Source organism: Petaurus breviceps, unplaced genomic scaffold (assembly GCF_028583685.1).
Source record: "Petaurus breviceps papuanus isolate PSGF00001 unplaced genomic scaffold, PetGlider_PUasm1.0 90763, whole genome shotgun sequence".
NCBI lineage: Eukaryota > Metazoa > Chordata > Mammalia > Diprotodontia > Petauridae > Petaurus > Petaurus breviceps.
Genome location: NW_027187340.1, coordinates 7,618,782 through 7,645,755, shown reverse-complemented (window position 1 = coordinate 7,645,755; position 26,974 = coordinate 7,618,782). Strand labels below are relative to the sequence as shown.

At 38.2% G+C, this 26,974-nt stretch overlaps 1 protein-coding gene and 1 long non-coding RNA gene across 52 annotated transcripts in view; one reads left to right on the top strand and one right to left on the bottom strand.

Moving 5' to 3' along the window:
- Positions 1-426: 426 nt before the first annotated feature.
- LOC138146603 (uncharacterized) lies at positions 427-6,650 on the bottom strand. Of its 2 annotated transcripts, XR_011164544.1 has the most exons (4): positions 6,084-6,650; positions 4,821-4,872; positions 3,148-3,407; positions 427-688 (listed from the first exon to the last, which is right to left on the bottom strand). It is a non-coding gene; the product is annotated as an uncharacterized lncRNA (long non-coding RNA). The 2 variants fall into 2 exon arrangements; XR_011164545.1 differs by lacking the exon at positions 4,821-4,872.
- A 7,263-nt stretch (positions 6,651-13,913) lies between these two features.
- The window catches only part of TTN (titin), a 324,829-nt gene continuing 311,768 nt past the window's right edge, over positions 13,914-26,974 (top strand). For all 50 annotated transcript variants that reach the window (XM_069068526.1, XM_069068527.1, XM_069068543.1 and 47 more), the window contains exons 1-3: positions 13,914-14,226; positions 17,724-17,828; positions 25,745-25,948. In XM_069068526.1, the coding sequence (XP_068924627.1) occupies positions 17,738-17,828; positions 25,745-25,948 (295 nt within the window). In that variant the 5' untranslated portion in view covers positions 13,914-14,226; positions 17,724-17,737. The remainder of the gene's footprint in view (positions 14,227-17,723; positions 17,829-25,744; positions 25,949-26,974) is intronic.

The window sequence follows — 26,974 nt, the reverse complement described above, 5'->3', positions numbered from 1 at the left end:
CTTTCACCCTGTTTGTTTTTCAATTGAGTCTTATTTTCCAAAACATGCCTCACCATCTTCCTTTCCATCTGCTTACTTCTGCATCATGTCACTGAGTGTCAAAGAATAGCTGACTTAGTATGAAGGTCCAGTTCTTTGAAAGCTGCAATGTTCTTTATGGTTCTCTGTGCTCACCTTGAACTCTGAAAGAAGAGATGATAAGGTATCCCACGAAATTGTGTTTCTTGTTCCCTTTGCGTTACAGATAAATCAACTCCACTAATTCTTCCTACTCTTAGCTGTTAAATCCTGAAGAGTCTCTGCATCACCAAAAGTGCAAGTCTGAGGTTGGGTAAATTTCTCTAGCTCCTCTGACTTGCATTTTCTCCTGGGATTTGAATCTTTGCTAAGGCAAAAAGAAGAGAAGTTTCTATGACTCCTCAAGAATAAGGACTATTTTGTTTTATTTTTGCATGCCTAAAGCCTAACAGAATTCTGGGCACAGAATATCCTCCCCAAGCATGTGAACACTTCCCCTGTTGGAATGGGTGGATGAGAACGACTCTTCCAATGGCCATGGAGGTGGTTGAAGCAGGCACTTGGAGTGCTTAGAGCTTGGTGAGACACTGAAGACGCCAAGATCATCCACTGCATCCTGGGCCGTCACCAGCCCTCTTGACTTTTATCCTGCCACTGGACTGTGATGACTCTGGAAAAGAGAGTGAGGCTGATGACTTTGTGAAGCTCTGTCTCACTTAAAATGCAGAAGTCTAGCGATGTCTTTGATGATGTCATTGGCATTCTTCAAAAACAAAAGATGAACAACAAAAACAATAAATGCTTGTTGAACTCATAGGACCATATATTTGGAGCTAGGAGAGAACTTGAAGGACATTGCAACACTGCATCCAACATCTTCCCTCTATCACCAGATTTGCAGATGAGGAAAATGAGGCAGAGATACGCTAAAGGACTTGCCCAGAGTCACACAACTATTCGTGTCAGGGACAGGATTTGAACTCAGGTTTTTGTGACTCCAAATTTCGTTGCCTAGTCACTATGCTGTGTCGTCACTCATATGAATTAATCCAAAGCCTGGTGACATTTGCATAGGCCAGGTTTGGAAAAGAATTTCTCTACATAATAACAGAAACCACCAAAGTAGATGGTATAGTCTTCCTTTTATAACATGTGGGGAGTCCGAGATGAGTAGACTTTAAAGAACCAGGACACTCAAAACAGCACTCCTTGGCTACAATCCAGAGATTTTAATAACTGCATTTCAATAGAATTTTCTTTCTAAGTAATTATTTTATTTTATACATTTAAAAACCTGATTTTGAGAAGAGGTCCACAGGCTTCTCCAGACTGCCAAAGGGGTCTGTGATAGGAGAATAGCTAAGAATCTCTCTCTTGAGCTGTGATTCTATGATGTTCTCTTCTACCTCATCTCTCATATCTAATCAATTTTGAAGTCCTGTCAATTCTACTTCCATAATAGCTGTCATTCCTATTCTCCTCTCTGGTACCATTTGCTGCTACCCTCACGTAGGCCTTCTTTACTACTCATTTACCCTATTGCAATAGTCTTTGTTCTAGTTCTTTGCAATGATCTTTTTTAAAAAGTATTAATGACATTCATTCATCTTTAATTAGTTGATATTAATTTGAAAACTTCTCTATAAAATTCATGTCTAAAGTTAAAAAGATGATGGTATCAGTACCACTTTGTGGCTTAGCTAGGGTCCATGTCCTCTAAGTCTGGTTCTGTTCCTCATGGGTCTTCCAGGGCTTCATAGTTTGTCCTGACAGGGAAGCCTTGGAAGAGGGTTGGGATACCATGAATCACTTGGTCATATTGGTGTTGAACATGCCTGCAATGCACATAGAATAAATAATGAAAAAGACAGTGCAGTAATGACAAGGCTTCCTGGAGACATGGTACCATCTGCTTCCTCTGACCTGTCTGTATGTGGTCTTTAAACCTTCAAATGGTCAGCCTGTGTAACATCACTATGATTTCTTTGATGACCTCCAGGCTACACTGGCAATCAGATCCTATAAAGGTGATAGGAAAATCAGGGCTCTGTGTGATCTTGACTAGGAACCATACAGTCTCTTGTTTCATCTGAAACCATGGTGACTCCACAGCTGCTCTCTGTGGCCTTGAAGTGATGTACATATATAGCAAGGGCAGAAGGCACTTTCCTGTTGGGAGCAGAGCTTAGGAGCTAGCTTCCCATGGTTGCCAAATAGAGACAGAAGATGGATGGAGGGTCAGAAGCTTAGCTGACATATGGGCTCTGAAAAATGTTTCACAGAAAAATTAGATGATGAGAAATTAGAATAATTCAAGACAAAGCAGTAGGGCTTTTATTTGGCATGTGTAACACAAAGCAAAACAACTTAACTGGAGAAACCGAACGCTAAAGGGCATGGAAGAAAAAGTAGAGAAGGCTAGGGCAGCACCCATCCCCCAAAACAAATCAAAAACTGATGCCTCCTGCCTCCAAAATGAAATGGGGAAGGATATGGAATGGATACAACCAGGACATTGCCAAAATTCCAGAGATGACAATTTTTAGGTCATGACCAGAGGGATGGATTCCACAGTGGTCCTTCAAGAGCTGTCTCCCAAAGTTGGCACATTATTACACCAAGCTTTCACAGCTCATCTGATAGGACATTGGGGAATGGAGCACAAGTATATAGAAATGGGCTAGGTATCTTATAGGGAGCTGTGCTGTTTTTCTTTATTTTATTTTTAATTTATGGAATAAAACAGGCATTTCCATAACATAGTACAATAAAAAAGATGAATCCACATAAAACCACAAATCTACTATATACAACTTGCTATTTCTTTCAAATATACAAAATTATCATGTAAATTTCTTTTTTTCCTTCCCTCCTCCCACCCCTTGCCCTAGAGATGGCTCTCATTAGACACAAAAAGTTGTGTTTATATATATATATATATATCTGTGTGTATGCATATGTATGTATGTATATGAATGTGTATACATGTAAGTGCATATATACGTATATATGTAATGCAATTCTATGTATACATATATTTATCAGTTCTTTCTCTGTATGCAGATAACATTTTTCTTCATATGTCATTTATAGTTAATTAGGGTATTTCTAATAGTCAAAATAACTTACTTGTTCAAAGTTGTTCTTAAAACAATGTTGCTGTCACTGTATACAGTGTTCTCTTGTTTCTGCTCATTTTAATCATCATTATTCCATGCAAGTCTTGCCATGTTTTCCTAAAAGCACTGAGCTCATCATAGTATTATTCCATCACAATCATATGCCGCAACTTGTTCAGCCATTCCCAAATTGATGGGCATCCCTGCAACTTCCAGTTCTTTGCTGTGTGGTGTCTTTTTAAGGCACGCCTGATTGGTTTTTCACTTCTTCTGTCAAAGACAAGTAGCCACACGAGTTAGCGAGGTTGCATGGGTGATAGATGTTTCTGACACATAAGCTTTCAGGTCTCATGGATTCTGCCCCCATTCATTTTACAAATCAGGACATTGAAGCTCAGAGAGGTTAAGTAATTTCCCCAAGGTCTTGCTCCTATTCTCTCACTTGATCCTCAATAATTTAATTAGAATTAACTGGTAGGATGATCTTTCCCATGTGCTTTTGTTTCCTATTCTATTTCTGCATATAAAAACAGCTGAGTGAGAAGGTGATATCTAAGCTGTAAAAAATTAGATGGATGGAAAGGAACTCAAAGTCATTAATGTGTCCCTTTGCCTCTGGGCAGCACTAAACCTCTCCTTGAGATACTCATTTTAAAAAGTCTAGTAAACATCATTCCACTGCTACTCACTCTGTTAATGTATTTTGGTTATGAGAAAAGAACCTGAGCCAAAGTAATTAGTCAGATAGCTCCTGCACAGTCATATTTTTGAATTGGAGTTTGATCTGCAGGTCTGTCCTTTATCCAGTCTATGTAAAGTATTCCTGATGATAGTTTTGAACCCAACTCTTTATTAGGTCATCTCTAATACAAACAATTCTGAGGCATAATGAATAGAACACTGGATTTGAAGTCAGGAAGACGTGAAATCTAATCCTGCCTTAGGTACATACTAGCTACGTGACCCTCAGGGGGCCCTCTCCAGTCGTCCTGATCTGTATCTGTCCCCTGGACCAAGATGATTCCAGAGGAGACAGTGAGGCTGGTGACCCTGCACAGCCTTGCCTCACTTAAATCCAATTCACTCACAAGTCATGGCATCACCTTCCTGATGTCATGGTCCTCTTGGAGAATGAAGGACAACAATAACATGACCCTGAGCAGGTCAGTAACTCTTTCTCTGTCTCATTCTCCACATCTATAAAAGTGAGTGGTCTCTAAGATCCTTTCCAGGTCTGAATCTTTTCCCGTGAACTCAGTTATTAATCTGGACAAGTATTTGTTGAATGTTTACCTCGAGCTAGAAAAAAATGTATTGTTATATTCTATATCTCATAGATAGTTATACATTATATTATTGTTATGTTATGTATTATTACATAATATATTATATGTAGTTATATTATATATTGTTATAAATTATAGAGAGTTATATATTATTGGGCAATTGTTTATGTGAAAGATAAAAATTATAACTCTCAAGTATATGGTGTTTCATGGTTGCAATGTGTTTTACATATATAGCAGGTTGCTTTTATAAGGAACTGCATTCTCCTGTTTGCCTCAGAATTGGGGGTAAGGTAACTGGCACCTGACTCCCTGACCCCTCATCATTATATCCCAGACTGTTATCTATGAGTGCCTTCATAAAGACCTGTCATTCATTGGCTTGGCTTCCACTCACCAGTTACTCCTGTTCCTTCCAAGACAAACCATGTTGTTTCAGACATTCAAACCTCAAGGTCAAAAATAAACAATATGATTAAATTACTAAAAGCATGGTAAAATCAAGTAATGTTGCCTAGTGTATCATGAAACGTGACATTCCAAACACTTCCTACTTCCAGTCTCTAAGGCAAATCCCACATATTAGCTGGAGTCCATTTCTACTCTCTGTATTCTCCTCAACTGGGAAAGAAAGAGAACCCATTTTAAAAATATTTTTTAAATCTTCACATACTGTAGGAGTGGAGGGATTATAACAGTCCTTCATTCCAGTTAGTTCACGAAGAGGGGCTGCAACTTGACTCAGAGAACACATGTAGTAATCATGGATGGTTCCTGCAAGCCAGGAACTCCAAGCTATTTTCTCCTCTGGAGGTCCAGATCTCTCCATCATGGTTTCTTTAAGCCACCTCCCTCCCTCCCCCTCCCATACCAAGGTTCAGCTTTGCTTGGTGCCTCTACAGGTAAGTGAAGTCATCAACCAAAAGCTACAAATTCAGCAACAGGAAGAGACCCTCCTTGTGGCCTCCATGCTTCTGAGCCTGTCTCTACCTCTTAGATGTTCCCTGAATCCAATGAGCTATGTGGGTATCTCATACATGATTCCCTGGTAAATCTACTTTCAGGATCTATCCACATTTTTTCTTCAAAGTCTTCTGGTAGATATGTTCAGAGAGAAGCTACTGACCTACCTAGGCACAGGTCTACTCCAAAGCCTTTTTGATGACAGCAATCTCATATGTGTATACACATGTAACAGTAATAGCTAACATTTATACTACACCTACTATGTGCCTGGAACTGGCCAAGCTCTTTACTAATATTATCCTTTTGGAGCCTCACAATAACTCTGGGAGGCAGGCACTATTATTATCTCATTTTATAGATGAGATAACTGACGCAAACAGAAGTTAAGTGACTTGCTCAGGGTTACACAGCTAGGAAGTGTCTAAAGCCAGACTTGAACTTAAGTCTTCCTGACTCCAGGACCTGGCACTGTAATCCACCATGACACCCAGCTGTCTCTTTCCCTCTTCTCCTTTCTCTCCATCGTTCTTTTCTCTTTTTCTTTCTTTATATGTATATACACATATGTGTACACACATATCCATATGCATCAGCTTACTTGAGCCTTGTCACAATACCGTGAAAGTGTCATATATACATCCATACTCACACACATACACACATATATATGTCACTCATAAAATTATGGACTCACCAAATCTCAGAATTGGGAGCAACCAGATATTGAAAAGGATCTCTGTTCCAGTCACATGTGAACAAGAATTCCCTTTATAACCTGCCTGACAAGTGGCCAGTCAGCCTTAACCTCAAGACTCCTGGTGAGGGGAAACCCATTATCTCCTGAGGTGACCCATTCCACCTTTGTCTTAATTCTAATTGTTGAGAAGGACCTTTCTCACATCTAACTGAAATATACATCTCTACACCTGTTCCCCATTTTTTCTGTTCCTGCCCTTCCCAACCAAGAAGAGAAAGTTTAATTTCTCATACACATGCCACAAGTTCAAATGCTTGCCAGATATCATGTGTCCTCTCAGTCTTTCTTTTCCCAAGCTAAATATCCTCAGTTCCTCCAACTGACCAGCTGATTCTTTTGTGACATGATCCTAAGGACTCTCATTATCCCATTTTCTCTTCCCCAGAGGCTTGGTAGAACCCACCAGCTTCCCAAGTGGTGAAGTAGGTTCAGTTCAAGCAGTAAGCAGATTGTGATGAATCTGAAAGCACAAGTCATCACAGACCACTCCCAAACCGGTCAGGGCTAGAGTAAGATCATTCTAGAGCATTGCAGCTCACAGCTGTCCCTTCCATTGGCTTTAGTCCAGGGGTTAGTGCACCAGCAGAGTACACTGGTATACACAGAGAAAGGCAGACTCTCCCAAACACCCTGAGCCATTGTCTCTACCATTCCTTGTTAGAGCAACCAGAGTCCTGTGTATGTTGTTGTGGTACTGTGAAAAGAGCACTGGCAGAGGGTTCAAATCTGCCTCACCCCTCCTCCGCTCTGGGATGGGCAAATCACTTCGTCTCCTTGAGCCTCAGTTCCCTCAAATGCAAAATGGAGGAGTTGAACCAGATGCCCCTGATATCCATAAAGATTCCTGATCAATGATCCTATTCTTCTCCCCATGCACTTGACACAAGCAGAATTATAAGGGGCCAGTAACACATACCCTGACAAGGACGATATCATTTCTACTGTTTAAACAGCCAGGCTAAATGGAACTCGGGTGGGGGGAGAAATTCCAAAACCCCATCCTGGAGCAGAATCTCTTTCTACCTCCCTCCTCATCCCATTCCAACCCCAGGTCTGCTGCATTGAACTTGCTTGCTATGCTAACAGACGCAAAGATTATTATTATTATCTTAGTATACTGGTATTTGGGGGTGGTTCTATCTAGGGATGTGCTAAATTTTCAGAATTTCCCAGGAGCATTGGCACCTGGGAAATAAGCAAATGCTTGATTTATTGTTTTGGTGATTGTCTATATTTAAGAAAGTGATGGAAAAAATGTGACTAAGGCAGTTTTTTTTTTTTCAGAGAGTCTATTTTTTTTTTAATTTTTTATTTTCTTAAAGCAATTAGGGTTAAGTAACTTGCTCAAGGTTACACAGCCAGTTATTTCTGGGTGTGGTGCTAAGTATCTGAGCCCGGATTTGAACCCCAGGTCATCCCGACACTGGGGCCAGTGCTCTTACTTGCTGAGCCACCTAGCTGCCCCCAGAGAGTCTATTGTTAAAACATTAACCAACATACCCCTGGTTCTATCTAGAAGGAAGTGCTATTTAGAATAGGTACTCAGTAAAGACTCAATTATTTACACTGTCTATAACATGAGGGGGGAGCAAATCACCTATTGTATTGTAGCACCAAATGGTGGTGAGTTTTGACTCAGCAGCTGCTTTGGTTTATCTGGGCTGCTGTCCTCTCCATTAGTGTGGCTAATTGAGAGCAGACTATACGAGCAAAATCTTAAATTGGAGAGGTGTTTCATTCTCACTTGTTGGATTATTGATGGCACTTGTGGCATGCTTCATTTATCCTCTTTTTTTCCTTTTGGAAAGTTCACTGTTTACAATGATGTCATTTAAGCCAATACTAAACACAACCCCTGAATTCACAGTGCATTAGCTAGGGAATAACCAGCTTCATTTGGAAATTGAAGGCACAGAGGATTGTGAAAGCCCAAAGAGCAAAATCTCCTTTCTCAAAGTCTACAGGGGAACAAGTTGAGTGTCTGTAAAATAAGTATTAGTGGATGGGGAGAGTGGTTCATGTCTATACTGGATGACTGTATTGTCAGCGATCTGAACTTCCACACCATGTACTATTTTTTTCTGTCCCTGACAGGGGCTGTGGCTACTTGAATGTCACGATGGATTAAAAAAAATGTGTTGTTGCTGTTTTCCCCACATTGGGGAAATGGGACAGAGGTTTTAGCTCTGAAGTTTTAGTATGGGTTAGGGTGGTGATGGGATCATAGGGTGGGGACTGGAACAAATTGAGATTCAAGGTCAAGGACAGGAGTGTGAGAATTAGAAGTAACATTGTCTGAAATAGGAGCCAAGGCCACTTGCTGATTGCTGAGTTGATGCCAGAAGCAGTAAAGTCTGATGTGGAGGGTGGCAGCAATGTAGGCATGGTGGAAAGTCCTACCATAAGGAGAGCCACACTGGGAGAGGAAATGGCCTGTGCTCATGGGAGAGGTTGGCAGTTGGGAATGATGAGGCTATGGTTGGTGGGACCAGATGAGGAAACAAGGTTGTGCAAGCTGGCAAAGGACAGAGAAGCAAGAAGTTCAGGGATGAAGGCGGGCGTGTGCTGTTAAATGTTTAATAAAGGTTTCCAGCAAACAAAAACAAAGCATGCACACACTTTTAAGCTTTTGTTGCTGTTCAATCATATTAGACTCTTTGTGACCCAATTTGAGATTTTCTTGGCAAAGATATGCCACCTAGAGGCCCTCTTTTAAGTTTAATCTATATTATTAACACTTTCTTAAGTCTGCACAACCAACAAAACAGTATATCAAGTCCAGTTTTGTGGTATTTGGGATCTCTGAGGTGTAAATGCTCAAACTGAAAATTTGACAATGTCCTCTCCCCACACCAATTAGATCTCCAGCAAATCCCCAGGATAGAATTCTCTAGACTTGTTTCACCCTGAGTAACACCAGTGCCCTGACAAAAAAGACCTGGTTACCCTTCCTCAGTTTTGGCTCTACTGGCTAAAGACAAAGATTGGTCAAAACCAGTAGCACAACCTAGTGGGAGGGTGGGGGATAGCAAGAAGCAATTTCCTGGGTTTAGGAATTAAAGGTTCAAGACTAGTCAAGCAGCAAAATGTCAAATTCAACCAAAAAAAACCCTGTTCTATCTTGATGATTTGACATTCTACTGGCATACATAAGTTCTTAGGGCCAGGCCACTATGATCAGGTTCCACCATCCTGTTTCTCCTGAATTCCTGTCAACTGGAAGGTGCTCACCAGTGCCAAACACCTCAATAACTTTTATAGCAATTGGGCATTCAACTATATATGCCAACTAGAAAGATTCTCTACCCCAGGATTTCCCAAACTGATGTTCTATGTAGTATGAAAGAAGAGATTTTCTTTGGGTAAATGCCAATGCTAGAACTATTTCCTCTTCTAGGATATTAAATATAAAATTACATGAATAGTGAACATTTATTACACTAATGTTTATATAAAATATAATTAATTAATGCCATTTTGGTGACACAGTGGGAAAAGTGCTGACTCTGGATTAGAAAGACATGGGTTGAAATCATGCCTCTGACGTTTATGCCCTGGGAAAGCCATTTCACCTCTGAAAACCTAAGTTTCCTCATCTGTAAAATGAGGAGGTTGAACTAGCTGGCCTTTAAAGTCCCTTCCAGTTCTCATTCTACAAACCCCAAATTTCTCCGGCCTCTGGGACTCTAGGAAAGGCAAAGAAAATCATTGTTATCCTAGGCAGCACAAGGACAGGCACAGCTTCCAGGTATGAAGAGGTATCAGTCCCTATGTTAGTCTGCCACCATTAGATCCCATCTAGAATATTGTGTTCATTTATGGATACCACATTGCAGAAAGGATGCCTATCAAGCAGAAGAGTGTCAGGAAGAGAGCAAGTAGAATGATAAAGGCCCTCTCATTCATGCCATATGAGAATGTGTTGAGGAAACAGAGGAGGGTTAGCTTAGAGAAGAAAAGGCTCTGGGCGGAACATGACAGCTGTCTTTAAGCGCTTGAGAAGCTGTCATGGAGGAGAGGGATTAGGTTTATTCTGCTTTACTCAAAGGTCAGAACCAGAAGCAAGTGGGTGCACGTCGCAAAGAAGTAAATTTAGGCTTGACATCAGAAAAAAATCTTCCTAACAACCAGAGCTATCCAAAAATGGAAAGGGTCATCTCTGGACCTGGGAGATATCCTGCACTGGTCTCCAGACAAAGGCTACATGACCACTCATTGGGTCTGATAGATCAGTCTTTCATTTTAGCTGTAGGTTGAACTACAAGGCTCTGGGAATCCTTTCAAACTCTAAAACTCTTTGGTTCTTTGCTTTAGTATTACCCTCTGTACGAGATCCATTGATTGTGTGACAAACTTTGTGGGTAGTCTGCACTCAGAGTTTTGGGACACCCTGTATCTCCAGCCCCAAAGTATATCAAGATCAAATTAGTTTAAGAAATGGTTATGTATAATATATTCCCTCCTGTTTCAATAAAAAATTTATTTTTAACATTTTGATAAGTATAAAATAATGGAATATTGGAGCAGAAAGGAACCTTAGAAATAATAAATGTAAATATATTGTTATTCATATTTTATGGAAGACAAAATGAGTGTCAGGAGGCTTAAATGGCTTTTCCTTCAAAGTCTTCCACCTAGTAAGTGACAGAGCCAAGAATCACAGCCCCAGCAGAGTGGGGGAGGGGGTATTCAGTGGGACTGCTGTTTGGGGGTGATGGGTAGGGGAAAGATGGGGAGAAAATTCATAACTCAAAATCTTGTGGAAATGAATGATGTCAACTAAAAATAAACATAAAATTTAATTCAAAAATATTTTCTCTGACATAACAAACACATATAGTCAAGCAAAATAAATAGAAATATTGACCATATTTGGTGCTACACTCTTCTAGTCATCCCCTCTCTCCCAAGGAAATGAAGGTATGTTTCATCATTGTGCTATAATTTGACCCTGATTTTACCTGATTTGGTAAAAGTTCCAACATCTTTCAAACTAGTTTTCCTTCACATTATCATTGTGGTCATCATGTAAATTATTTTCCTGATCCTGCTAATTTCATTCTTTGTTGGATCAAACAAGCCTCTCCATATTTCTCTGAATCTGTCATATTTCTCAGTTCTTACATCTCAATAAAATTTTATCATATTTCTATATCACAAAAAAAGAATCACAGCCCCTTCAGTGACTTTCTGATTCCAATATCTCATACTCTTTTCTTCACATTATGATATTTCCTTGTAGAAGCAGAGCTTCATACCTTTAAAACTAGAAAAGATTTTAGAGAATATATAGTCTAAATCCTTCATTTTACAAATAAGGAAACTAAGACCTGGGGGAGTTAAGTCCAAGTTAATATTGACTGTTCCTCTAAAAACTAGAATTTGAACCCAGGTCTTTGTTCTCAATTAAAATCCAATGCTTGCTTTTTTTTTTAACTGGTAGATGGTTGAACAAGATGTGGTATATCATTGTGATGGAATGCTATTGTTCTATATAAGAAATGATGAGCAGGATGGTTTCACATAAACATGGGAAGACTTGTATAAACTGATGCAAAGTAGAGTGAGAACATTGTACATAGTAACAGCAATATTGTACAATGATCAACTGTGAATGATGGAAGATCCAAGATAATTCCAAAGGACTTATGATGAAAAATGCCTCCAGAAGAAAAAAAAACTGATGGAATCTGAATGTATATCAAAACATGATTTAAAAATTTTTTGCTTTTGTTTTTGTTGGGTTTCTTTTGTTCTGTTTTCTTTTGCAACAAGGCTAATGTGGAGATATGTTTTGCATGACTGCACACGTATAATCTGCAGCAAATTGTTCACCTTTTCAAGGAAAGTAAGGGGAGGGAGAGAGATCTTGGAACTCAAATTTTTAAAAAAATGTTAAAAATTTAATTTAATTAAAACATTTAATTAAAAATAGTAAGTCCAATGTTCTCTATATCACATTGCCTTCTACATTCTGCTGTTTTGTCTAGATAGAAGAACATTTCATAGCATTAGCAAGGCCTGTAGCAATTATCTAGTTTAATGGCAACGCTGCCATTTCTTGACTGTGAAACCTTGGACAATGAATTAACTTCTCTGGAAGCTAATAGCCAAAGAGGGCATGTTCCATGATGCCATATATGATGCCTAATAACTCCTAATCTTATTCCTATGTCACTAGAAAACATGCCATTTTTTTTTACTAAAGTTATGGCAAATTAATCAGCTTGTTTATTCTTCAAAATATTTTAAATGAGCTGTCATTTCAGGAACAACCTAAAATAGAATCATCCCAAAATATTTTTAGTTTTACTTTTCACCTTTTATTTGACTTTTCTGTAATGTATCCGAATTTAAAACTAATTATTTTTCTCTTAAACTGTGTATGTGAATAGAAATGACAGTCTCCAAACTTTGAAGATATGTAGTATGAAAATATCTTTATTTTTAGAATAAAATTTATAAAATAGAAATATGGAAATCCTCTCCTAAATAAGGTGATTCTACCAGTAGAGATAACTTTAATTTGGTTCAGGTTGAATAAGTACAGGAAATAATTTGTCCTTAAGATTACTTCAGAGAAGATTACTTCACTGTGTGGTGCAATAGATTACAAGTCTGTTGAATGCTGTTAGAGTTCATTATCATGTGAAACAATTATAGTATATGAAATGATCAAGAAATGGAATTTTCTGATACATAGCCATCCTGTCCCACAATAGTAAAAAAAAAATTTATTTGGGAGATAAATGTGTTTCACTGACATTTGAAAAAGCAAGACTATTTCACTAAAAAAAAAAAGACTATTTCCATTAACAAAGAGATGACTATCTTCCCCCTGCCTACATAGTGCATTATAAAGCTCTCAAATGATGTATTATAAAGATCGTTTGGTATGCTCTTTTGTATTTGAAATATCTCTTGCTTGAAATTAAATTTGGCTACCAAAATCATAACTATATAATTCCCTCACTTCTTCCCATTAGTTACAGAAAACTCCTGAGATTTCAAAGGCAGCATTTTATGTGTCTGAAGAAATGCCTTTGAATGATTATGACTAAAATATAAGACTTAGTTGATGATAAAGGAACAGGTCACACATGTTTGTAAATACTACCGTCAGTATCTGACAAAATCACAATCATTTTATTCCACTGACTAAACATCTGGAGTTCCCATTTCCCCACTTACTCTTATCTTTGAAAAGTCTCATAAAAAGTTGGCAGATCATTAAGAAGATTCCAACAATCCCCCCAAGACCCAAGAATATTTTGTGGTCAACACAAATTAGCTATTTACACAACCGAAAAAATGAAAGGATTCTGACAATATGATTCAACCATATGGATGAGATCAGCTTACTTTTTTGCTTTGTGATTGACAGATGCATTTGGTTGCTTTTATGGGGGGGGGGGGGGGGGGAAAAAAAGTGGGGGGGGAAAGAAGTGGGGAGCAACGGAGGGGAATGAGGAAGAGACTGGTCTAGACCAGACTGACAGGGGCAGAGCCATTAGTCTTGTTTCTTTCTTCTCTATTTATCTAATAAATTCTTCTCTTATCACATCTTCTTTCCATCCCCCAAGTCTAAAGACTTTAGCAGTTGCCTAACCAAATGCTCTACCGTAATCCACACTAGGGTTATTCCGAAAAGGAAAAAATAGTCCTCTTTTTCCTTGGTAAAGTCCACTTGTAGGGTGCTAAATTTAGCGCCGCCAATCAGAGGAACAGGTGGTATGTGACTATACCAAATGGACCCTTCTCCAGTTATGCTTCCTATTGGGAGCCAATCAGGAGAGGCAACATCTCAGTGATGTGGGACTGTCAGCAAATCTGGGGAGTATATAACGGAAAAGAACCATGTTAACACTCTTGAGCAGTCGTGCACTCCCAGCCTCGCCTCGGGTGTAGGGATTGCATAAAGCAAAACTACACTGTTTCGACTGTGTAGTTTTGTTTTTAGGTTTAGAGGCTCAACGATTCATGTCTGGGATTGTCTAAAAAACCAACTCTGGATAAGGACGTCGTTTCAGAAGGAAAACTGGGCTTAGCCCACTCTTTTTAGGCACTCCTGAGAAATCAGGTCAGTAGCATTTTTTTTGATAGTCAATTATCTCTTTTGGGGTCTTTATTTCATGCGATATACTATACAGGCAATTTCAAAAGTGTGTGTGTGTGTGAGTGTATGTGTGTGTGTGTGTGTGTTATGTGAGTAATTTGTTCATGGGGTACCACGTGCACCACTTAAACCTTGTTTCCTTGAATTTTCAATTGCATGTGAAAAGTGTTCCTGGGCAATGTGTAATGCTTTTAGCATGTCAGCACACTCGACCAATTTTAAGTTCTTAAAAGGATTTCTTATTTTTAGAATGGAACTTGAGAATGGAATCAGGCATTAGAAATGTGTCCTCCAGCTACAGACTCCTTTATGTCTGTGAAAAGTGCTCAAGGTTATGTTACTCAGTGATAAACTGAGATACACCAAGAATAGCTCTGATAAAATACATGTGGTATCAACTAAGCACTGATGACTTTTTAAGGGAATCAACTGCTAAGATATCAATTGCAGGGCAGTGACAGAACACTTGTCTGCTGTCAATCATGGCTGGGGAGGTTATTTTGGGAGTGTGACATTTTGGATGCATACCTTTTAACCCTAATTATACAAAAGTCTCACAAGATCACATTTTCAATCAACAAAATTTGCTTACACAATAAGGTCTGAACTTTTATGTGAGTAGGAAAAAAATCCAGACCAAGTTAATTGGCACATATTTGAGAATTTTGAATAAATCAAGCCTCTGTTCCCTTAAAATATTCAGAAATAGGATACATCATTAAGTGATAAATGCAAATATGTAATTTGTGAGAGCTGTTGTTTGGAAAAGGAACATAAATATTCTTTTAAAGGTCACTTTATTTCTAAATGCTCCTTTCAGCTATCATGGACTTGTGTTTAAATTAGCTGATAATGCATGCATGCTAAAACAATGTAAAGCAGATCCATGTAAAAGGCAAAGGCTATTAAGAATGAAGTGAAACATTTGGAAACACAATCAAGCTCAAATAGTTTGTAGTTATCAAGAGTACATTAAAATAATGTGCTCTTGATAGAAGTTACCTTATTTATGAAGTGCAAACTTCTTCAGCTAACATCTGAATTTTCCAACCAAGAATATGCTTTTCCAAGAGGATGCTTATTCCACTTAGAAGTCACAATTAAAATACAGAATCTTCCTGTGAATTTTTACTGCTTTATAATTTTAATAAAGAGACCCTCACGACAAAGCAGTAATGAAGTAATTGTCAATTGAGAATCTCCCTTTTCATCTTTGGACAAAGAGATCCAAGTTGCAGAATTAAGTGTTTATGCACTAGAAAATTCCATCTAACTGGAACTGGAAGACAGAGTGCCAACTTCCCCTGTGCAAATGAACTCTGCTCTGCTCTTCACATTCATTTCTGTGATGGGGAATATTTTATATTATGAAAACATGACAGGCAAGAAAAATAACCTTCAGCTACACAGTCAGATGCCAATGATAGTTTTTCACCCCCAACTTAGTATTTATTCAGTCTCTTTGGCATATGGAGATCCACAGGACTAAAAGGGGAAAACAAAACAAAACAAGAAAGCAGCATAGTAGAAAGGGAAAATACTGGATCTCAAATTAGTGGAACTACCTTCAACTTTCACCTCTCCCATTTAACTCCTTGTGTGACCTTGAGCAAGCTAAGCTTGGGCTGGAGCTTGGCCCACTTAACAGAGTCAGTTGTTAAATTTTGAACATGAACCTTTATGCCTTGCTATTAATCAGGTCTTGATTTATGATTTTGTTGATGATTAGGTTTAAGAAAGTGATAGAGCAAATATTAATATGGCAAATTAAGTATAAAAATGGGTTATATGTACATTTTTGGAAAGCCAGTTGTTAACCATTTATTAAGCACACTCTCGTCTTTGGGCCTCAGTTTTCTCATCTGGAAAACAAAGGCATTAGAACAGGTGGTCTCTGAGGTCTTTTCCTGCTTTAGGTTTATGGTTTTATCATTCTAATTGTTAGTCTTGGAGTCAGGAAGAGGCAAGTTCAAATCCCACCCCTGAAGGCCTCTTTGCTCCAGAGAGGCTGCATGACGTCACTGTGGAGTAGTTGAAAGCTTATTGGACTTGCAATAAGGAGACAGAGGTTCCATCCCAAACTTGCTACTTATTTAAGCTGGGTCTGACTTCACAAAAGTCATTTAATTTTCTTAAGGCTTTAGTTTCCTCATCTGTAAAATGAGGATAATAACATCTAAAACCAAAGCATTTCCAGCAATCATATGAAGGGATGTATACTTTATAATGACATACTTTATAAACTTAAAGATCTATACATGTAAGTTTTTATTTTCAAGACATATCACTTGCTAAGAAACAGCGCTGTTTATACAGGAAACCAGTTTCCAGGTCAGGAAGATATGAGTTCAGATTCGACTTCTGATATACCCTGGCTGCATGATGCAGTTCCGCCCCTCTCTGTCCCCTGCCTCCAGAACTCTATTTAAGAAGATAGATTGCATAACAGGTGCAGGCCTTCATTGGGAAAGGGTGTTTCCTCATTGGTGGTTCCCTAGAGGAATGAAATCATGGGCCCAGATCAAATTTAAAAATGAAAGAAATCAAGCAAAACTTAAGCCAAAAACAATAATCCACGATAATTGGCTCAATTTTTGATTAATTTAAGCCATCTAGAGACAATTAATAAGAAATATTTGTAATATTTTGTAAAATTTTATAATATTTGAAATATTTAAAGAGAATCTAAATTCTTCAAATTTGAGGTTTCACAGAATTGCTCTTTCATTTAAACCTTGACATTACTCTCTTCTTTAATACTTTTTATCATAGAAGTCCTCCTACTTTCCATTTCCCTACAACCCTACAAGTTTAGTCTACCCATTTCTGTTAAGAAAGACTTTTCCAGCAACTTAGACATGATTGAGATTTGCTATTTCACATATAATATTCTTTAGCTGCTCTATTTTGTATGTGGAAATGTTGCCCCTCTCCCATTTTTCCTGTATTTTCATTAAATTCAGAATTTAAAATTTTTTTGAAAATATTTTCCATCTTCTACCAGTAGGGTTCGCTCCTGGGTCTTCTCTGGCATACTCAGTTTGCCTCTCTCCCTAAAAGTATTATTTAGCTTTAGACTTCTTAGTAGACTAAAGCCAAATACTCAAAGGAAGTCATATTCCAATTCACCAGTGAGCACAAAAATGACAAAACCAAAAGATTATCAGTTTAGAGTAGGAATTTTTAAGGTGTGTTTGTGTGTGTGTGTGTGTGTGTGTGTGTGTGTTTATGTGTGTTAGGCCCCTTAAGCACTGTGATGAAACTAGAGAGCCCTTCTCAGAACAATGTTTTGAGCCACATAAAACATAAAGGATTACAGAGAAAACCTAATCCTATTGGAATTCAGCTATCAAAATATAAAAGAAAAATAAAGACCAGGTCATTGACTGACTTTGATTTAGAGGAGTGGGTGTCTTCCCTCCTAGGTCAGGAATTCTAATTATGTTTCATCTCTCTTTCAGAGTGCCTGAAAAAGATGGCGACTCAAGCCCCTACGTTCACGCAGCCATTACAAAGTGTTGTGGCACTGGAGGGTAGTGCCGCAACCTTTGAGGCTCATATTAGTGGTAAGAAAACAAATCATTTTTTGTTAACCTCTTTCCCCTTTCTACAATTTGTGATGAGTTAACCTTGCTGTTAGATACAGAGTCAAGTCTAAATGTTCCTTTGATTTTTCTCATTCGTCCAACTTTGTGGAGGGGTCATTTTGAGGGTATAACCAATCATACCGTGCTGACAAAATATGACACACGAATGTCATTAAAATGTTGTAGTCATGTTTGGAATTCCACAAAGCATGACAATTAGCATAAACTTAAGACAATGTCAGAATTCAGCAGATGAACAGGGCTAAATCTGATCCTACTATATTTGTATTCAACAGCCTAAGATAGACTAGAAGTCCCTAAACCCTTACCTTGCATTAACTTCTGACTTGCTGTGTGACCACTTAACATCTCTGTGCCTTAATTTACCCAGCTGGAAAATGGATATGCACATGAACTTTCTTCAGAAGATGTGTCATCCCCTAAAAATGATGTGTCAAAGATCAACTTAAAAATTATTTTATTGATTCAATTTTTAATTGAGCCAATCTTCCTCATTGAAATAAAGGCATAGAAAGTATTTTAAAAGTATGTCAGGAAATACTATATCCATTTTCATATGGCTCAGCTACTACTTTGTTTTATGCTGAAAAGGTCTCATCTTAAGAGGAAAGAGATTGGGAAGGATAAGATACAATAATTTTTTGTTGTTGTTTGGGTATGTATGACAATTTAATTGAAAAATGAGCAAGATCATTGCAATGATTTTAATGACAAAATATGGGGAAAATATGAAATACAAAAGTGCACACATCTGTTTTGAATTGGATCAAGAAATATATTAATCATTTACTGAAGGGGAGAAATCATTTTTTAAAGGAAGTTTTTTTTTTCTTTCATAATGAAGCTATAGATTTGCAGACATTAAATATTAACATAAAAATGCAGTTTCTTTTAACCCCAAACTGAAATATTGTTATATTGTTCTTCAGTCATGAATTTACTTTTACCTCATCATGAAAAATGAAGACTGCACAGCTCTCTTCCTCCCTTCCTGATTTGATTCATATAGATTTGCTGTTGTTATATTTAACAAGTGCCTGGCTATTTTTAAGTTTCAAAAAATATAGATAAAAGAATAATAGAATTATAATCTTTGGAGCTGGAAGGGACCTTGGAAAAGTATTGTCAAAACTCCAAGAGAATCCATTAGTTTAATAAACCAGATTGCGATTAGGCCAAACTAATTTGTTGTTGTTCAGCTATGTCCAACTCTTTGTGACCCCATTTGGGGTTTTCTTGGCAAATATATTGGAGTGGTTTTCCAGTTCCTTCTCCAGCTCATTTTACAAATGAGGAACTGAGATAAACAGGATTAAGTGACTTGTCTAGGATCACACAGCTAGGAAGTGTCTTAAGGCTGGATTTGAACTCAGATTTTCCTGACTCCAGGTTGGGTGCTCTATCCATTGTGCCACCTAGCTGCCCACTGGCCAGACCCTTCAGTTAGCCTTCAGACTTGTCACTTTACCTCTCTCTTGATGTTCTAAATTCCAAGTGCCTTTACTCTGCCCTTTGCCCATCTGAAACTTTTCCCAGTGAGTTATCTCTGTACACTTTACCCCATCCCTTCTCTCTCCCTCATACAAATTCATTCCCCATGACCATGCTCTGGTCTAAATTAGCTATCCAGTAAACTAATAACAGTCTAGTGAAATAAATAAGAAGGTGTTACATAACTCTGGAAAAATATTTGCTTCTATATACATGTACAGTCATCTTTGGTAACAAATGGTATTCTTATCTCAAACAAATGTATATTGCACAAATAATGTTGATTCTTATATTATCGAATTTATCAATTTTCATATAATAAATATCTCTAACATCCAACAATTGGGTGTTTTAGAAATATACTTAATCTAAATAACAGAGCTGCAGGGTCCAAAATTAGGAGTTATTTTTCCAGATTTCATAAGAAAACCTTAAAATTTGGGATAGTCAATTCTGTTGGCTAGAGTAATAGGTTGTCATGACAATATTTAATTTTTCACTATGAAGAAATGATTGGCAGACATTTGGAAAGAGGAACTGGTATGATAGCAAAGTTGATAAAGATCCTTTGGTTGAGGCACAGAATTATGGTTTTATTCTGTCTTTTGGTCCCTGCCCTTGTGAACATACTTAGCCTTCACCATAGAGGATCGGCATGATTAAAACTTATGAGTCTAAATGAAAAAAATCTTTCAATGTTTTATTTTCAAGATACCTTGGTGGTATCATTGGACTGAAATCAGGAGGGCTGGTTACTAAAAATCCTGCTTTTCCCATAAATTAAATTGGGACCTTGGATAAGATACCTAAACTGAGTTTCAGTATTCCTATATATAAATTCACATAATCCAAATGTACATATAAGATTATTTCTATACACATAGGTCTATCTGTAAAATAAAAGAAAGCATATATGTGAAGTACTTGGAAATTCTCAGAAAACAAATATTTCATTTCAAAGTATAGGTTCTATTTTTGCTTCAAGACTAGTACTTTTACATATTTATAATACACCTGAGAAAGAATCAAGAGACTGGCACTGGCTTATTCATGGATAATGGCATTTGGAAGCTAAGTTTGAGCCAGCAGAGACATTGTAGAAATACTGGTGGGAAGCATTTTTTCCTTCTAGGATATTACATTTTTGACTTAGTAAAAGTTCCAGAAAACTCTTATTTACTGTCTTATACAATCTTGTAAAAATGTGGCAGTACTTCTCTGAATGATGCATGCTTTTCCAATATTTCAAAATCATTTAATCAATGTTGTATGTTACCAGACTATCATGAATGCTTTGATAAGCTGTTATGGATTAATTGGGAAGCATGCCTTATCTTTAATTGAATGCATCCCTATATTTTATTCCTTTCTACATTTTTCATTGTTATCATTTATGATGAAGACAAAAAGCAAGATTTATTTTTTTGTTCTCTACCAGTTTTTTGTACCAACCTTAAACATAATTGGCTAATACATTATTCCACAGTACACAAATGCCACGTAATTATTCTTCATTTTCTTTTGTATCTCTACATAGGGACCAATCTCATTCTCCTCATGCATGATAAACTCCTGCTGACTTCCAAATAGTGCATTTATTTGTCTTTCAAAGCTCTGTAACTTCTGAATTGAGCAGAGCACATATGGCTTCATTGGGAATTTTACTTGCCTGTGGAGTGATGGAATCTGATTTTTAGGTAGCTTTTTGTTCTCTCACAGTACATGGCAAGAAGTTCTTAGAAAAACATCACTAAAGACGTTCATTACCCATGAACAGGGAAAAAAGAAGCCTAGTTGTCAACAACGGAAGACTTGCTTTCATAAAGACAACAAAATAAAATTTTATTTGGCTATCTTTGCCCCACAAATTACAGGTAGAATAATCTGTTGCATGTCAAATGAATGACAGTATTTATCCACCATGGTGTATTGGAAAGAGTGCTATAGTTGGAGTCAGAGAATATGGGTTCATATCCCTCTACCCTTGTGACCTTGGACAAGTCACTTCCCCTCTAAGGAACTCTTTTCCCACATTTTACAAATGAGTCTCTGCCAACTCTAAAACTATGATCTTCTGAGACCTAAAACTCATAAACAGTTCCCATTTTGAACACACATAAGCTAGAGGCTGTAATGAACTTGAATCTTACACATAATTGCTATCATGTGCTATTATGTCTAGTTCTTAGCTCCACAATTTATTCAGGATTTTAGATACTCTGAACAGGCTACAAAAATGATTATGAAACTAGAAATGCAAGGGATCTCTTATTTAGGCCCCACGCACCTTCTCAAATGCCTCCCCTCCAGACAGCACCACCATTGAGGAATTGTAGGGAAGAGTTCAGTAAGAGTCATGATGAAGTAATTATCTTCTCAGCTGCTCTGGTCAGGTTTTCACCAGGAGGATTCAAAGGGTTGGCTTGAAGGGACTTCCCACAATGCCTTACTCATGGTTATCCATTCAAATACCAGCAAAGATTATATTCCAAAATCAAATATTTGGGGATGACTCTCCTCTTTAGACTTGCCATCTGTTCTCCTCTCCAATTACTCTCAAATATTCTCTGAACTTTATGTTCCTCATTTGTAAAATGGAGTTGGAATGTCTCTAATACCTGCCTCACCCACAAAGAGATCAAGTACAATAATGTATGTAAAGTATTTTGTTAATCATAAGGCACCACATAATAATAGCTAGCGTTAATAGAGTACTTTAAGGTTTATAAAGAATTTTGCCTGTATCATCTCATTTGATCTTTACAATAACCCCGGGAGGAAGGGGCTATTATTGTCCCCATTTTACAGATGAGGAAATAGAGGCAGATAGAGTTACACGATTAGGAAGTATCTGTGGTTGATTTTGAACTCCATTCTTCTGGACTCCAGGCCCAGTGCTCTCTCTGCTACACCACCTAGCTATTCTAATGTCAAAGAGGCTATGGTGAGAGCATAGTTTTCACCTCCACTGAGGAATAAGCAAGAGGAAATGGCCTCCACGTGAAATATAGGAAGGAGGATTAGTTTAGATGTAAGAGCCCTTGTGCTCATGAGGTTGTTAAATTATAAAAGGAACTAGGAAGGGTAGATGTAGAATTATCGCAGCAAGCACTTAGTAAGTGTTATCATGCTCCAGGCGCTGTGCTAGCTAGGAGAAATACAGAAACAAAAATGAAATTGTTCCTGCCCTCAAGGAGCACACCAGGGGCCGGGGGAGAGAAAAATATAAAACCCAAGTTGTTTTTAGGGGAGTGGCATTAGCAGTAGGGAGAAATCAAAAAAGGCTTTGGGTAGAGGAACTGACTTGAGCAGAACTTTGAAGAAAAGAAAGGATTCTAAAAGGAAGAGGGCAGGAAGCAGTACGAGGCATGAAGGACAAGCAGTGCAAAGATCTGTAGATGAGAGATCTCCATGTCCCATGTGATGCATGAGGAACACCAAAAAGACTAGCCTTCCCATCTGCCATGCTTTCCATCTGACCAACCAGGGGACAGTCTGGGAGAAAGCAGGGGCATGGCTTTTAGACTGTCGCTTACAACTCTGCACATAGGAAGAACTCATTAAATAGTTGTTGAACTAAATTATATTAAATTTCAATGATATTCTACAGAATATTCTAGTAAAGAATATTGAAAGAGTGCATTTTAATTTAATTATCTGGATAATTATCATCTCTATCAATATACAAAAAAAATCATATCACCAGAAATAGCATCTGTAAGAACTATAGACTCCTAATATTGTGATGTACTAGAGGATTTCAAAAGCCTCCTCCCACAATCTTTGTGTTTAATCTTTGTGAGTCTTGAAAATGCAGTGTGAGGGGCTGCTAAGTGGTGCAGTGAATAGAGTGCCGGCCCTGGAGTCAGGAGGACCTGAGTTCAAATCCAGCCTCAGACACTTAACATAAAAACTAGCAGTGTGACTTTGGGCAAGTCACATAACCCCAACTTCCCCTCAAAAAAAAAAAGGCAAAAAAATGCAGTGTGAGTTCATTTTATTTCTTTACTTATTTTGAAGTGTAGTAGAAAGGGAAAACAAGGAATAGTGGATGATAATCCAAATTTTCTAGTAATTCAGTGGCCTTGGATAAATCACTTTAACACCTGGGCCTCTGTTTTCTCATCTGTAGAATGAAAATTCTTTTTAGTCCTAAAATTCTATGAGTCTATGGTTCTGCTTGTGGACACAGTTTTAAGGAAATATACACCACCATATATTTTCTATCATATTTAAAAATGAAAGCTGAGTGATGGCTTGTAAAAATATATAGTCAGGAGATGGAATCCCAAGTTTGTAGTTATGAATGGGTCAGGATAAGAGGGGCAGTTCATAAAGAGAAGTAGTGGGGAAAACAGCTGGAAGGATAGGTAAGCACCAGATTATGGGGGTCCTTATATACCAGACTAAGGAAATTTGTATTTTGAGCAGAAGAGTGGCATGGTAAGATTTATACCTTAGGAAGATAATTTTGACAGTTACATGATGGATGGACTTAAGATAGGAGAGAATGGAAGTAGAAAAATCAGCTAGAAGACTGTTATATGTGGAAATATATTTTGCATGACTTCATCTGTATAAAGGATATTATATTTCTTGCCTTTTCAGTGGGGGGAAGACATAAAGGGACAGAGAGATTTTGGAACCGACAATAAAAATTTTAAAAAGAAGACTCATAGTAATCTAGGCCAGAGGTAATAAAGGATTGAAAAAGCTGATGATTGTGTAAATGGAAAGAATGGGCCAGATGTAAGAGATATTTCAGAGATAGCACTTATAAGACTCGGTAACTGATTGGATGGGGATGGGGGAGTGTTTGAGGGAAGAGTGCAAGACAACTACAAGATTACGGAGCCAGGTAATACCTTCCACAGAAATAGGAAGGTTTGGAGGCCAGGTAGGTTTAGGAAAAAAGAGCACACGTTCTTGTTCTTGGAGGTTTCCAGACAAGGTGATTTCCTTGATTGTCACAACTTCTTTAAATTATCGGATACCGCTTGCTCTCGTGGAGCATGTATTTGTCCCCGTCTGCATCCTCCTGCACTCACTCTCTCCCCTTTATTCTGTGCTCAGTGAGGTTTGGGAAAAGCCCATTCGCATTTTTAACATAATCACTTCAGGTGCCAGTGTAGAAAGTCAGAATGGAGGGGAAACAGAATCACTTTCAGGGATAAGTGATACAATTGCCAAGAAAGAAAGGAATAGTTTACTTAAAAGCATCCTTACAAATAAGTCATAGTGTCAATCTAGTCAACTCCCCTTATATCTCTCTATTGGTTCCCAGGCTGTTCAGATAGATAAAGCATTTATTAAGCGTTTATTATCTTCTGGGTTTTGTGCAATGAAGATACTAGCAGGAGAATGCAAGACAGTCCCCACCTTCAAGGAATTTGCATTTTAGTAAGGGAAAAATAATGAATAAAAGGGAGGTGGGGAGCTGGAAATGGGGGGAGTCCCCTCTGGTGGCATGGCAAGAGGGGTGGAACCCAGAAAGGTAAGGCCTCTCAAAGTCCAAGGCAAAGTCCATTCTCTGGTGGAGAGAGAATGTCAGTGGTGTCAGTGGAGTTGAATGCAGATGGCAGAGCTGTAGATGTCCAGAATGCCCAGTGGAGTTCAGGAGCAAAGACCAAAGTACTTGACCAAAAATTAGAACTGTTTATACAAGTGACTAGACTAGACACTTCTGGCCACCCTGTAGTTGTTCTTAAAATTCAAATTCTCCTTGAATTTGAACAATTATTGTCTATGCTTTTCATTTGTATGTTAAAGAAAAAAATAGGTTTCTCTTCACTTTGTGAATTCACTCATAAATTCACTGGTTTTTCACTTTATGAATTCCTGGCCTGATTTTAAGCATTTCTATAAATCTGTAGGAGAAAATGCACTGCACTGGCCTGGGGGTCAGGAAATGTGGATTCTATTTCTAGGCTGCCATTAACTTCTTATAGGACCTTGGAGCAAGTCACTTAACCTCAAGACCTCATGGTCCTCATTTATAAAAATGAGAGGGGGGAGGTGTTGTATTAGATAAGCTTTTAAATTGTATGCTACTAGTATTTACATTTTCCTCTTCCCAGAAAAAATATAGTTCATTTCTCTTAATGGGTCCAAAACCATAGGTTGCTGTTCAGAATGTTTTCTTAAAATGTTCTGTGGTTTAGACTTTTATCCTGCTGTCATTGTGTCTTTAGCACCATGAATTGCCTTACATACTTTGAGCCCCTGGCGGTGGCTAAGGATGAGCCAGAAACCTAGCTTTATTAGACAAAGACTTTGAAGCCATTGGAAGCCACAGCATAAGACAGGAAATGACGAAAGTCCTTTCAGTGTTTTCCCAAAACAGTGATGCTAAACAGTCGTTCTGGGCCTTCTCTCCTCTCCAGGTTTTCCAGTTCCTGAGGTGAGCTGGTTTAGGGATGGCCAGGTTCTTTCCGCTGCGTCACTGCCCGGCGTGCAGATCTCTTTTAGCGATGGCCGCGCTAAATTGACGATCCCCGCTGTGACAAAAGGCAACAGTGGAAGATATTCCCTGCGAGCAACCAATGGATCTGGACAAGCGACTAGTACTGCTGAACTCCTCGTTACAGGTAGGGAGAGGTCGCCGACCCCAGCCTTTGTCACAGCATCCCCCCTCCTCATCAGACCACTCCATGGGCAAGGACCTGGGTCAAATGCAAGACATGATACAGTATAGGGGAAATGCATAGATTCATAAAATGACACAATAGCCAATTTGGATAGGTTAAAAACAGTTTATTTGTTTGTTTTGGCTAAACTATAATGCACAGACATAGCATAATTGATCTTCCAGCCAAGAAAACCCAGGTTGAAGACCCACCTGTGATTCATCACGTTTTTTTTTCTCTTTTTTGCTTTTTGGAGGGCAATTGGGGTTAAGTGACTTGCCTAAGGTGACGTGGCTAGTTTTTGTGTTAAGTGTCTGAGGCTGGATTTGAACTCAGGTCCTCCTGACTCCAGGGCCGGTCACAGTGCTCTATTCACCTAGCTGGCCCTCATCACATGTTTATTAAGTGCCTACTATGTATGTGCTAGGCTCTAAAGGCACAAATACAAAGACCCAGCCCTCGAAGAACTTGAACTTAAAGGAATGTAGGAATGTATACTGTCTGGGTGACCCTGGGAGGTCCTTACTACTCTACATACTTCTCGAAGGAGTTTTCCTTACCTGGCAATTCCCTCTACCAGTGGCATCACAAGTGCTATCTACATCCCCATAACACAAAAGCTCCTGGCCTTGGAAATGGATACGTTATAGTGTGGCTACTCCATGTATATTTGTGGATAATATAAATGCATCTTGACTCCTGAACCTAAATTATTAAATATTTATGCCACAGTGTAAACAGAAAAAAAAATGGTGATTTAATTCATTTTTTATCAGCGATGGGAAGAAGATAGGCTTTTATAAAGCTTTTTTACATTTTGGATCTTTTTTGTACTCATTAGGAATTACAACTTTGGAAAAGTTAAAATGCACTATATAGATGTGAGCTATCACTAAATTTCATACTATTCATCCAGGGTATCCCAAAAGTCTCAGTGTAGCTTCAAGCTATTAAAGCTTATTAAAACTACATTAAGCTTTTAATGTA